Below are 12,579 nucleotides of genomic sequence, written 5' to 3' on the forward strand. Positions count from 1 at the left end.
TAGAGTCTGATTCCTTCTGTAGGGTGTGATTCCTTCTGTAGGGTGTGATTCCTTCTGTAGGGTCTGATACCTTCTGTAGGGTGTGATTCCTTCTGTAGGGTCCCATACCTTCTGTAGGGTCTGATTCCTTCTGTAGGTTGTGATTCCTTCTGTAGGGTGTGATTCCTTCTGTAGGGTCTGATTCCTTCTGTAGGGTGTGATTCCTTCTTTAGGGTCTGATTCCTTCTGTAGGGTCTCATACTTTCTGTAGGGTGTGATTCCTTCTGTAGGGTCTGATTCCTTCTATAGGGTCTGATTCCTTCTGTAGGGTCTCATACCTTCTGTAGGGTCTGATTCCTTCTGTAGGGTCTGATTTCGTCTGTAGGGTGTGATTCCTTCTGTCGGGTGTGATTCCTTCTGTAGGGTGTGATTCCTTCTGTAGGGTCTCATACCTTCTGTAGGTTCTGATTCCTTCTGTAGGGTGTGATTCCTTCTGTAGGGTGTGATTCCTTCTGTAGGGTGTGATCCTCCAGCAGCTCTTCTGTCTTCTTCTGACAGCGTTTACATCGTCCTTGTCATCTAACATCATCTGCTCTGTTTGTTTCTGCTTTCTCTCGGCTTCTTAGCCTGATTTAACCATTGATTCGCTGTTTCTAATCCTTCCTTTTCCTCTCATCTCCATCACTCTCTTCTCTATTTTATCTACTGGTTTCTTTCGCTGTTGTTCATTGAGTTTTCCATCAAAACTATATTTATTTTTCCATTTTTTAAAAAATGTTTTGTGGTGTTTTTATCAGTTTCAGGAATGCATTTGCCATCTCCAGTGAGATTACTCTCAGAAGATCCCTTATTTTCTCATTTATTGTCTTGATCTTCAACAATATGTTTAAACAGTAGTTAACAATAGTTCATAGTCCTCCCCAGACTCAAAGATTTAAGTTCTACCACCCTAGAACGAAGGACTTCAGGTTCCTAATATTGTATCTTGGAAGGAGACAAATCAAACTGGGTACCTTTGACTTGAAGACACTCGTTCTTTTCTGGATCCGTCACTCTCCTGTTCAGCAGCAACTGGCCTCTTTGTTCATTTATTCAGACGGAGGTCTTTATTCAGGACTTCTTGACTCCCCTGGTTTCAACCTGTCCAGAGGAGACATACTGGAATCCTCCTCAAAGGACCAAAACTGTCAGGAGAATTCTCCAGAGGAGTCCTGACTTCTCCACATTAACATTCAGAGTCGTCTCTGTAGTCAGAGTAAAGTTCTACTGGCAGCAGGAATCAGCTGAACAGAGTCTGAACCAGTGACTGGAGGAGGAACAGTAGCTTCATACAGACACATAGAATACTAGATAATAACAGAATAAACATGAGCTGACGTCCTGGGATCTCTAGTTCTCTACAGGTGGGAGGACTGGTTTCTGATCCTGCAGACTGCTGGGTGAAATCAGATATAATCATTTCATAAAAACAACCCAGAACCAGCTGGACTCACCTGGAGAATTTAAAGCTTTATTTACACCAACAGACATACAAACTGATCACTAACCAATCACTGATCAATATCAATAAACAGCTTCAGTCCAGTTCAGTCACTGTAATGACACACACACACACACACACACACACACACACACACACACACACACACACACACACACACACACACACACACACACACACACACACACACACACTCTCTCTCTCTCTCTCTCTCTCTCTGAGGTGATGCTGAGTCCTGATTGGTCCTCAGAGGGAGATCTTGGTGTTCCTGAAGCTCGAGTTGTCCCTGAAACAGAAAACGGAGAACGTTAGAATCCCAGGATCAATACTGATCAATACTGACCAATACTGGTCAATAATGATGAATAAAGCACTTCCAGAGCAGACTTCTGTGGTCTAACTCAGCAGTAAAATGCTTTCAGAATAACAGCAGCTGATCGCTGAGCTACTGATCAATACTGATCAATAAATCCCAGTGAAGGTTGGTTCAGTTCTCAGACAGTCAGAGGAAAAACTGGATTCTATATGAATAATGACAGACTAGTTTATATTTATTATACTATATACCAGTCATTCATCTGAAGGACAAAGTGTGTCCAAACGTTTGATTGGTAGATTAAATATCATCCACTCTGACCCGGTCACGTGACCGGCTCGGATCCGGTCATGTGATCAGCTTCAGTCAGATTCTATCAATGTGTCTCTTCTGTTCCACCTGAGGAACCAGAGATAAACAGATAACTGGTGTTCTCTGTGTGGTGAGGGAACCTCTACATCAGTAGAACTGCTGGTGTTTCATTTAGGATGGAAAATAACGGACCCACATTACTGCTGGAACACAGCACTGATCTTCTCCAGAGGTTCCGCAGAAAAGAACATCTGTGTCTTCTGAAGTTACAGTGATTTATGGAGAACCAACTGATCCCAGTAGAGACTGATGTTTCTGTACGGTTGCTCCAGTTGTAAAAGGAGCATCAAGAAAGGAACACAGAATCCACATATTCCATCGATCCAGAGTCCTTCTAGACTCACATGATGGACAGGACCAGGATTCAGCCCAGAACTGGACCCCCTACTGGACCTCAGACCACAGGATGAGGACCAGGATTCAGCCCAGACCTGGACCCCCTACTGGACCTCAGACCACAGGATGAGGACCAGGATTCAGCCCAGACCTGGACCCCCTACTGGACCTCAGACCACAGGATGAGGACCAGGATTCAGCCCAGACCTGGACTATAGACCATTAGACCCTCTACTGGACCTCATCTCAGACCACAGGGGGAACTAGAGGGTCTGCTTAGGGACTGGGAACTGGAGGAGAAGAGTGGACCTGCTGGGCTCCAGACTACAGGACAGGAACCTCTTGGAGAGCAGTGACTTCCACCATCTGTCCACCCTGATCAACTGGTTTCTCAACACTGGACTCTGGAATTCTAAAGCCAAAGGTTGACAACTAGAGCAGCAAAACAGAAAAACCGGTCTCAGTATTCAGACAGAAATGTACAAAAACCACATCATACGTTATCAGGACTCCATTTCCAACACCAGACCCAGAACTGTCCCAGTATATCCTCTGCTAATGAAGGAAAAACCAAGTCCCTGTTTAACAGCATCAGCAACCCCAGGACTCTCTCAGTCCTCACCTCTACTCAGCCTCCTGCTGTAACTCCATCATGTTCTAGATCACGACAGAACTCCAGACAATCCACCAGACCCTTGGTTCAGACCCTCACCTCAGCATCTCAGCAGACTTCCATCCGTCATCTTTCCATCCATCCTCCTTCCATCCATCATCCGTCATCCATCCTCCTTCCATCCATCCATCCATCCATCCATCCATCCATCCTCCTTCCATCCATCCATCCTCCTTCCATCCATCCTCCTCCTTCCAGCTCCTTAGTCTGTCAGAAATCACAGAACTCATCCAGAAATCCAACCACCTGTCTACTGGACCTCCTAGCTACACACCGGGTCTAAACCTGCCTCCCCTCTCTGGTCCTCCTCATCTCTGCCACCATCCACTCCTCTGTTCCTACCTCCTCCAGAACTGCTGCCATCACCACAATCTGGAAAGACCTGGTGCAGACCCCTCCAACTTCAACAGCTACCGTCCTCTCTCCATCTACCCTTCACCTCCAAAACCCCGGAGAAAACAGCTGCCTCCCAGCTCCACTCTCACCCATCCCATAATAACCTGTATGAACACTTCCAGTGTGGTGGAGTATTTCTTGGTTGAAAGTGATTTGGTCACCTGACACTGGTGGCAGCTCTGGATACTCCTGATCCCAGAGGATGGAGATCATTGATTGATCCAAACCAGTCAAAAAGCTGATTTATTCAGCCGTCCATCCAGTTAGCCAGCTAGTCCATATGGAACAGGCCTGTGATGAATCTCTGGAGGTGGACCAAGTCTAAGCAGTGATGATGTTCTAGCTCATGTCTGTAGTTTCCTCATACATTTACTTACAATAAGTCACCAGACTTAGTACTTGGACACTTCAGATAAAAGTATTCTTTAAACGCAACATTTATGTACAGTGGATGTAAAAAGTCTACACACCCCGGTTCAAATGCCAGGTTTTTGTGATGTAAAAAAATGACACCAAGATAAATAATTTCACAACTTTTTCCACCTTTAATGTGACCCATAACCTGTACATTAAATATCTGGGAAACATCAGACAGTCATCACTTTACCATCAGTTTACCAGTTCATCCAAGTATGTAAGACTGAGCCTATTTATTGTTATATTCAGTAGAGAGGGAGAAGTGGTGGTAGCAGTATTACTATTAGTAGTAGTAGTAGTAGTAGCACTACTACTAGTAGTAGTAGTAGTAGTATTAGTAGCAGTAGTAGTAGTAGTAGCAGTATTAGCATTATTATTAGTAGTAGTAGTGGTAGTAGTAGTAGTAGCAGTAGCAGCAGCAGTAGTAGTATTAGTAGTATTAGTATTAGTAGTAGTAGTAGTAGTAGTAGTAGTAGTAGTAGTAGTAGTAGTAGTAGCAGCAGTAGTGGTAGCAGTGGTAGTATTAGTAGTAGTAGTAGTGGTAGTAGTAGTAGTAATAGTAGTAGTAGTAGTAGTAGTAGTAGTAGTAGTACTAGTAGTAGTAGTAGCACTAGTAGTAGTATTAGTAGCAGTAGTAGTAGTAGTAGCAGTATTAGCATTATTATTATTAGTAGTAGTAGTAGTAGTCGTAGTAGTAGTGGTAGTAGTAGTAGTAGCAGTAGCAGCACCAGTAGTAGTAGTAGTAGTAGTAGTAGTAGCAGCAGTAGTAGTATTAGTAGTAGTAGTAGTAGCAGCAGTAGTGGTAGCAGTGGTAGTATTAGTAGTAGTGGTGGTAGTAGTAGCATTATTATTAGTAGTAGTAGTAGTAGTCGTAGTAGTAGTGGTAGTAGTAGTAGTAGCAGTAGCAGCAGCAGTAGTAGTATTAGTAGTAGTAGTAGTAGTAGTAGTAGTAGCACTAGTAGTAGTAGTAGTAGTATTAGTAGCAGTAGTAGTAGTAGTAGCAGTATTAGCATTATTATTATTAGTAGTAGTAGTAGTCGTAGTAGTAGTGGTAGTAGTAGTAGTAGTAGCAGTAGCAGCAGCAGTAGTAGTATTAGTAGTATAAGTATTAGTAGTAGTAGTAGTAGTAGTAGTAGTAGTAGCAGCAGTAGTGGTAGCAGTGGTAGTATTAGTAGTAGTAGTAGTGGTAGTAGTAGTAGTATTAGTAGTAGTAGTAGTACTAGTACTACTAGTAGTAGTAGTAGCACTAGTAGTAGTAGTAGTAGTAGTAGTAGCAGTATTAGCATTATTATTAGTAGTAGTAGTAGTGGTAGTAGTAGTAGTAGCAGTAGCAGCACCAGTAGTAGTAGTAGTAGTAGTAGTAGTGGTAGCAGTGGTAGTATTAGTAGTAGTAGTAGTAGTAGCACTAGTAGTAGTACTAGTAGTAGTAGTATTAGTAGCAGTAGTAGTAGTAGTAGCAGTATTAGCATTATTATTATTAGTAGTAGTAGTAGTGGTAGTAGCAGCAGCAGTAGTAGTATTAGTAGTATTAGTATTAGTAGTAGTAGTAGTAGTAGTAGTAGCAGCAGTAGTGGTAGCAGTGGTAGTATTAGTAGTAGTAGTAGTGGTAGTAGTAGTAGTATTAGTAGTAGTAGTAGTAGTAGTAGTACTAGTAGTAGTAGTAGTAGCACTAGTAGTAGTAGTAGTAGTAGTAGTAGCAGTATTAGCATTATTATTAGTAGTAGTAGTAGTCGTAGTAGTAGTGGTAGTAGTAGTAGTAGCAGTAGCAGCACCAGTAGTAGTAGTAGTAGTAGTAGTAGTAGCAGCAGTAGTAGTATTAGTAGTAGTAGTAGTAGTAGCAGCAGTAGTGGTAGCAGTGGTAGTATTAGTAGTAGTGGTAGTAGTAGTAGTATTAGTATTAGTAGTAGTAGCACTAGTAGTAGTAGTAGTAGCACTAGTAGTAGTAGTAGTAGTAGCAGTAGTAGTAGTAGTAGCAGTATTAGCATTATTATTATTAGTAGTAGTAGTAGTAGTAGTCGTAGTGGTAGTAGTAGCAGTAGCAGTATTAGCATTATTATTATTAGTTGTAGTAGTAGTAGTCGTAGTGGTAGTAGTAGTAGTAGCAGTAGCAGCAGCAGTAGTAGTATTAGTAGTAGTAGTAGTAGTAGCACTAGTAGTAGTAGTAGTAGTAGTAGCAGCAGTAGTAGTATTAGTAGTAGTAGTAGCAGTAGTAGTGGTAGCAGTAGTAGTAGTAGTAGTAGTAGTAGTAGTAGTAGTAGTAGTGGTAGTAGTAGTGGTAGTAGCAATAGTAGTAGTAGTAGTATTAGTAGTAGTAGTAGTAGTAGTAGCAGCAGTAGTAGTAGTAGTATTAGTACTAGCGGTAGTAGCACTAGTAATAGTAGTAGTAGTAGCAGCAGTAGTAGTAGTGGTAGTAGTAGTAGCAGTATTATTATTATTATTAGTAGTAGTAGTAGTAGTGGTAGTAGCACTAGTAGCGGTTGTAGTAGTAGCAGTAGTATTATTATTATTAGTAGTAGTAGTAGTAGTAGTAGTAGCACTAGTAGCAGTTGTAGTAGTAGCAGTAGTAGCAGTAGTATTAGTAGTAGCAGTAGTAGTATTACTAGTAGCAGTAGCAGTAGTAGTAGTACCTGAGGCTGTCGTTGTGGGTCTTGTACTCCATGATGGTGTTGGCTGGAAGGTTCAGGACTCGTCTCAAAGTGTCTCTGATTCTGGATGTTGTTGTCTGATCATTGGAGGTTCTGTTCCAGATGGACAGGATGTCCTCCTGACAGACAGGTAGATCATCAGTATTATGGGATGTATCATGGTGTGAACAGTTTGTGTATGACATACAGTTCTACAGCTCTATTTATCAGAAAGTTTTATCCAAAGACGTCCATGTGAGAGTAGATCCACCACATCAAGGATCTAATCAGAGAAGATAGAACAGGTTCTAGTGAGATAACAGGACTGTGGTGTCTACAGGAAGTACAGATGGAAGGGAACGTCTTATTTATTTATGTGTTTTCCTTTCTGTATAATGGTGTTCAGTGAAGCTCTGGTTTTAGTCTTTCCTTAAAGACTGAACAGAGTTTGGTAGCTGGTTCCACCACTGAGGAACCACAGAGGAGAAGAGTCCAGCTGTTGTGGAGGTTGGATCAGGAACCTTTGGCTGGAGGCGGGAGTGTAGACCTGGATGGACCAGGAACCTGTGGTTGGAGGGAGTGGAGACCTGGATGGACCAGGAACTTTTGGTTGGAGGGAGTGTAGACCTGGATGGACCAGGAACCTGTGGTTGGAGGGAGTAGAGACCTGGATGGACCAGGAACTTTTGGTTGGAGGGAGTGTAGACCTGGATGGACCAGGAACCTGTGGTTGGAGGGAGTGTAGACTTGGATGGACCAGGAACCTGTGGTTGGAGGGGGGAGTGTAGACCTGGATGGACCAGGAACCTTTGGTTGGAGGGAGTGAGTGTATACCTGGATGGACCAGGAACCTGTGGTTGGAGGGGGGAGTGTAGACCTGGATGGACCAGGAACCTTTGGTTGGAGGGAGTGTAGACCTGTATGAGAGAGTTCAGGTAGGAGGAGATGTTTTCATTCTAGTTTAGAGTTTTCTGCAGCGATCTGACCAGTGGGGTGATCTGAGATGTTTCTGGGTGGAAACCAGACGTTCTGCTGCGCTCTGGATCATCTGCAGAGGTTTGACCTCCATGAAGGGAGGCCTCCAGTAAGGAGCTGATATTAGAGACCTGGACCAGGAGCTGCATGTTCAGACGGTAAAGGTCTGATCTTCTGATGTTCTACAGGATGAATCAACACAACCAAGCAGCAGAGGACACATGAACCCTGAAGGTTTGATGGTCATCCATCATGATGCCCAAGTTCCCGGAGGACTCTGAGGTTCTGAGTTGATTCCAGCTGGATGTTGGTTTCTTGTTGAATAGAGGGACTGGCTGGGAGGACAAGGAGCTCAGAAGGTGGCGTTTGTTCATCCAAAGCATGATGAGATCCATGTGGTGGTCCGGAGGAACGACAGGAAGAGCTGGTATCATCAGCATAGAAACGGTGGAGGAACCATGAGAGAGGATTACTGTGTTCATTGAGGAGGACCAAGCACTGACCCTGGAGGAACCCCTGTAGATAGACTGACCCTGGAGGAACCCCTGTAGATAGACTGACCCTGGAGGAACCCCTGTAGATAGACTGACCCTGGAGGAACCCATGTAGATAGACTGACCCTGGAGGAACCCCTGGAGATAAACTGACCCTGGAGGACCCCCTGCAGATAGACTGACCCTGGAGGAACCCCTGGAGATAGAATGACCCTGGAGGAACCCCTGGAGATAGAATGACCCTGGAGGAACCCCTGGAGATAGAATGACTCTGGAGGAACCCCTGGAGATAGACTGAGAACTTCAGACACTTCTACCCTCCAAGATACTCTGAAGTACCTCCTGAAAGGTAGGACTTGAATCAGTGGAGGTCTGGTCCTGAAGACATGAACCAGTGGAGGGCTGGTCCTGAAGATATGGACCAGTGGAGGGCTGGTCCTGAAGACATGGACCAGTGGAAGGCTGGTCCTGAAGACATGGACCAGTGGAAGGCTGGTCCTGAGATGTTAGACTGGGGAGGTGGAGAGGAGGATTTGGTGGTTAATAGGTCTGAAGATAGTCCAGAAGAACTCAGTGGTTCTGGTACCGATAGGAGTCCAGTCTGGTATCTGGAAGCGGATGGACACCACGCCTCCACAGTAGCTGTATTACTACAGTAATAGTGGTAGTAGTAGTAGTACCTGGAAGCGGATAGACACTACGGCTCCATAGTAGCTATATTACTACAGTAGTAGTAGTAGTACTAGTAGTAGTAGTAGTAGTAGTGCCTGGAAGTGGATGGACACCACGGCTCCACAGCAGCTGTATTACTACAGTAGTAGTAGTAGTAGTAGTAGTAGTACCTGGAAGCGGATGGACACCACGGCTCCACAGTAGCTGTATTACTACAGTAGTACTACAGTAGTAGTAGTAGTAGTAGTAGTAGTACCTGGAAGCGGATGGACACCACAGCTCCACAGTAGCTGTATTACTACAGTAGTAGTAGTAGTAGTAGTACTACAGTAGTAGTAGCAGTAGTACCTGGAAGCAGATGGACACCACGGCTCCATAGTAGCTGTATTACTACAGTAGTAGTAGTAGTAGTACTACAGTGGTAGTAGTAGTAGTACCTGGAAGCGGATGGACACCACGGCTCCATAGTAGCTGTATTACTACAGTAGTAGTAGTAGTACTACAGTAGTAGTAGTAGTAGTACCTGGAAGCGGATGGACACCACGGCTCCACAGATCTCCTCTCCCACCATGAACTGTTCTCCCAGCATGGCCAGGATAATGTTCTCCCAGAACCTACTGGCCAGACCTTTACGCAGACGGATGATCCACTTCCCTCCGCTGCGGTTGGACTCGTCCTAGGGGAGGAGACAGTATCAGAGTACTGCTGGAACACTGTAGTACCAGCTGTAGTATTACTGTAGTAGTAGTACGGGTACCTCCCACATGGGCTTGATCCCCTCCTTGAACAGGTGAAAGTCACTGTGACCACTAAGGTCTCCTGGTCTGACCAGGTGACTGTAGAACCTCCAGAACTGCTCCACCTGGACACACAGACAGACAGGTTAGAGACAAACAGGTTTGAGACAGACACACAGGTTACAGACAGACAGATTACAGACAGATAGACAGACAGGTTACAGACAGACAGGTTATAGACAGACAGACAGACAGACAGATTAGAGACGGACAGGTTAGAGACAGACAAACAGGTTACAGACAGACAGGTTACAGACAGACAGGTTACAGACAGGTTACAGACAGACAGACAGACAGGTTACAGACAGGTTAGAGACAGACAGACAGACAGGACTAATTGTACTCAGATCTCCAGTGTCCTAAGGCATCAGTACTCTGCGATTATTGATTATTGATCATCCCTCCCTGTCTAACTGCAGACAGCTGTTCACCCTCAGACTCATCAGTGTTGCAGCAGCGCCCCCGACTGGTCACATTTAACCACTACAGGAGCCTCAGTGATCAGGTCTGATCAATAATCAATCACACATAGAAACAACTGTTATTAAAGCTACAGACCAGTTGATGATCCGGACACCCAGAACCAGAACCACTGACCCCAGACCTGTCCAGAACCAGAACCACTGATCCCAGACCTGTCCAGAACCAGAACCACTGACCCGAGACCTGTCCAGAACCAGAACCACTGACCCCAGACCTGTCCAGAACCAGAACCACCCCAACATGTGATCACAGTAAACACCAGTCAGCTGATAGTTTATCTGAGTTACAGATTCAGAGCAGCAGTAGGAACAAGTACTGCAATACTACACAACATAAATACTGTCGTAGAACAAGTACTGCAAAATTACATAACATAAATACCGTTGTAGAAGAAGTACTCCAATACTACAGAACATAAATACTGCATGTAATGATTTCCCCTCAAAGGTCAGAGACAGAAACTGAGAACCAGAGGACCAGAGGAGGAGCTGAAGATCAGAGAACTGCTGTAGCAGAACCTTCCACTAGGACTGGGGACGTGTGTGTATTAGTATATGTGAGTGTGTATTTAATGTGTGTGTATTCAATGTGTGTATTTAATGTGTGTGTGTGTATTTAGTGTGTGTGTGTGTATAGTTACCGAGGCGACGGTTCCGATCTGTCGGATGTTCTGCTCGTAGCTCAGAGAGCTGGCAGGTCTGGTTGGGGTTCTTCTGCTGTACCAGAAGGTGTAGTTGTACTGGAGGGGGTGTTCTCCTGCTGCTGGACACACCGTCTGTAGTAACACACTCTGATATCATTCTACACACAAAAATACTCACAAGTACTTGTAGAACAGTAGTACTGCTGATAGTATCTCAGTGATGTTCATTCTACACATTAAACTACTATAAACTATTACAAACTACTATAAAGTACTAGTACAACAGTAGTACTGCTGAACAGTCTGACCTTGCGTCGGTTGTTGTTGTTGTTGTTGTTGATGCCGTCGCTGTTGTCATGGCGACAGTCCGCGTCCTCCTGGTCCTCCTCGTCTCTGGGACTGAAACACACCAGAACCCGGTCAGTTTAGGGACCCAGAACCACCAGAACCCGGTCGGTTTACGGACCCAGAACCACCAGAACCCGGTCGGTTTACGGACCCAGAACACACCAGAACCCGGTCGGTTTACGGATCCAGAACACACCAGAACCCAGTCGGTTTACGGACCCAGAACACCGGATCAATGAATGAGGGTCACACGTTCATCAATCAATCAATCAATCAATCAATCAGTAAATGGTCCTCAGTTCTACCAGCTGGTCTTTCCTGTTGCTTTGTATTTCATCTCATTTACTGCATTAACTCAGTTTATGAATCTAATATTGCTTTTAGCGGCGTTTCCTATATTAATATCTAATTAATAGAGGTTTGACTATTGAAGGTAATTTAATCTGTGAAATATGGACATGTTTCTGCATTAATATTATAATAGTATGTAAATAAATCCTGATATTTAACCCAGGTTTGATATTATTATTAACATTAAAAAGTAATATGTAAATAAATCCTCCCATTTAAACCCAGTTTTATATTATTATTATTATTATTATTATTATTAATAATAATAATAATAATAATAATAATAATAATAATAATAATAATAATAATAATTATTATTATTATTATTATTATTATTATTATTATTATTATAATTATAATAATAATATGTAAATAAATCCTCATATTGAACCCAGGTTTGATATTATTATTATTATTATTATTATTATTATTATTATTATCATCATTATTATTATTGCACAGAGGCAGCTTTAATTCACAGAAACAGAAATAACATTCAGCTAAACTTCTAGTTTCACTGAACAGACAGCAGGTTAAAACTTTGTAGATGAGAAGTAACGCGGTGTTTTCCAGGTAATCAGATTACTGCAGGTCAGAGCCCCTGTTAACCGGTAACTTTATGAATAAAGTTTAAATGAATAAACGCGGAGGCTAGCTGCTAGCCGTTAGCTGTCAGCGCCCCGGTGTGTTCCGGTGGATTTCTGATTATTTCCCGCTTCACCGGGAATCTCACCGCTCCAGCTGGTCCATGTCTCCTCCGTCAGACCGGCTCCTCCGGATTCCCGCTGTTCTTCTCCGTATTTCGGGTTTTCTGGCTCTGTTTTGGTCCTTCTGTTTCCACTCCGATGCTCACCGCAGCGGCTAACGGCTAACGGCACTGCGCATGTGCAGGAGCAGCGGACGGGAGGCGAGAAGGGACAAAGCGTTTTCTTTGTTCGCACACGGTAAATATAGGGTCAGTAGTACTCAGCATACTTGAATACTATTAGTAGAATATATGGTAGTAGTAGTAGCTCTCTGGTTCAGTCATTTTAAGTCTGCTGCAGATTTAATTAAAGTGTGTTTTCAGTATTTATCTGCTTCATTAATCAACCAGTAAAATCAGTATTTTCTCTGAGTTTCTGCAGCTAATTTTATAATGTCGTTGATTAACATAACTGATAACTAAGAGAACAAATATTTATTATATAATATATAAAAAC

General features: G+C 43.4%; 1 protein-coding gene across 2 annotated transcripts; it reads right to left on the reverse strand.

The window, feature by feature from the left end:
- Window positions 1–1,468: 1,468 nt before the first annotated feature.
- eif4e2rs1 (eukaryotic translation initiation factor 4E family member 2 related sequence 1) lies at window positions 1,469–12,270 on the reverse strand. 2 transcript variants are annotated; one of them, XM_023295689.3, is made up of 7 exons: window positions 12,111–12,270; window positions 10,987–11,077; window positions 10,676–10,810; window positions 9,513–9,617; window positions 9,279–9,431; window positions 6,618–6,754; window positions 1,588–1,766 (listed from the first exon to the last, which is right to left on the reverse strand). In XM_023295689.3, exons 1-7 carry the CDS (start codon window positions 12,125–12,127, stop codon window positions 1,727–1,729), a joined length of 678 nt encoding a protein of 225 aa, XP_023151457.1. In that variant the 5' UTR covers window positions 12,128–12,270; the 3' UTR covers window positions 1,588–1,726. The 2 variants fall into 2 exon arrangements, with proteins under 2 accessions (XP_054863795.1, XP_023151457.1); XM_055007820.1 differs by lacking the exon at window positions 6,618–6,754 and having other exon boundaries at window positions 1,469–1,766.
- Window positions 12,271–12,579: the final 309 nt, after the last annotated feature.

The sequence above is a fragment of the Amphiprion ocellaris genome, chromosome 23 (assembly GCF_022539595.1).
Source record: "Amphiprion ocellaris isolate individual 3 ecotype Okinawa chromosome 23, ASM2253959v1, whole genome shotgun sequence".
NCBI classification, from domain to species: Eukaryota; Metazoa; Chordata; class Actinopteri; family Pomacentridae; genus Amphiprion; species Amphiprion ocellaris.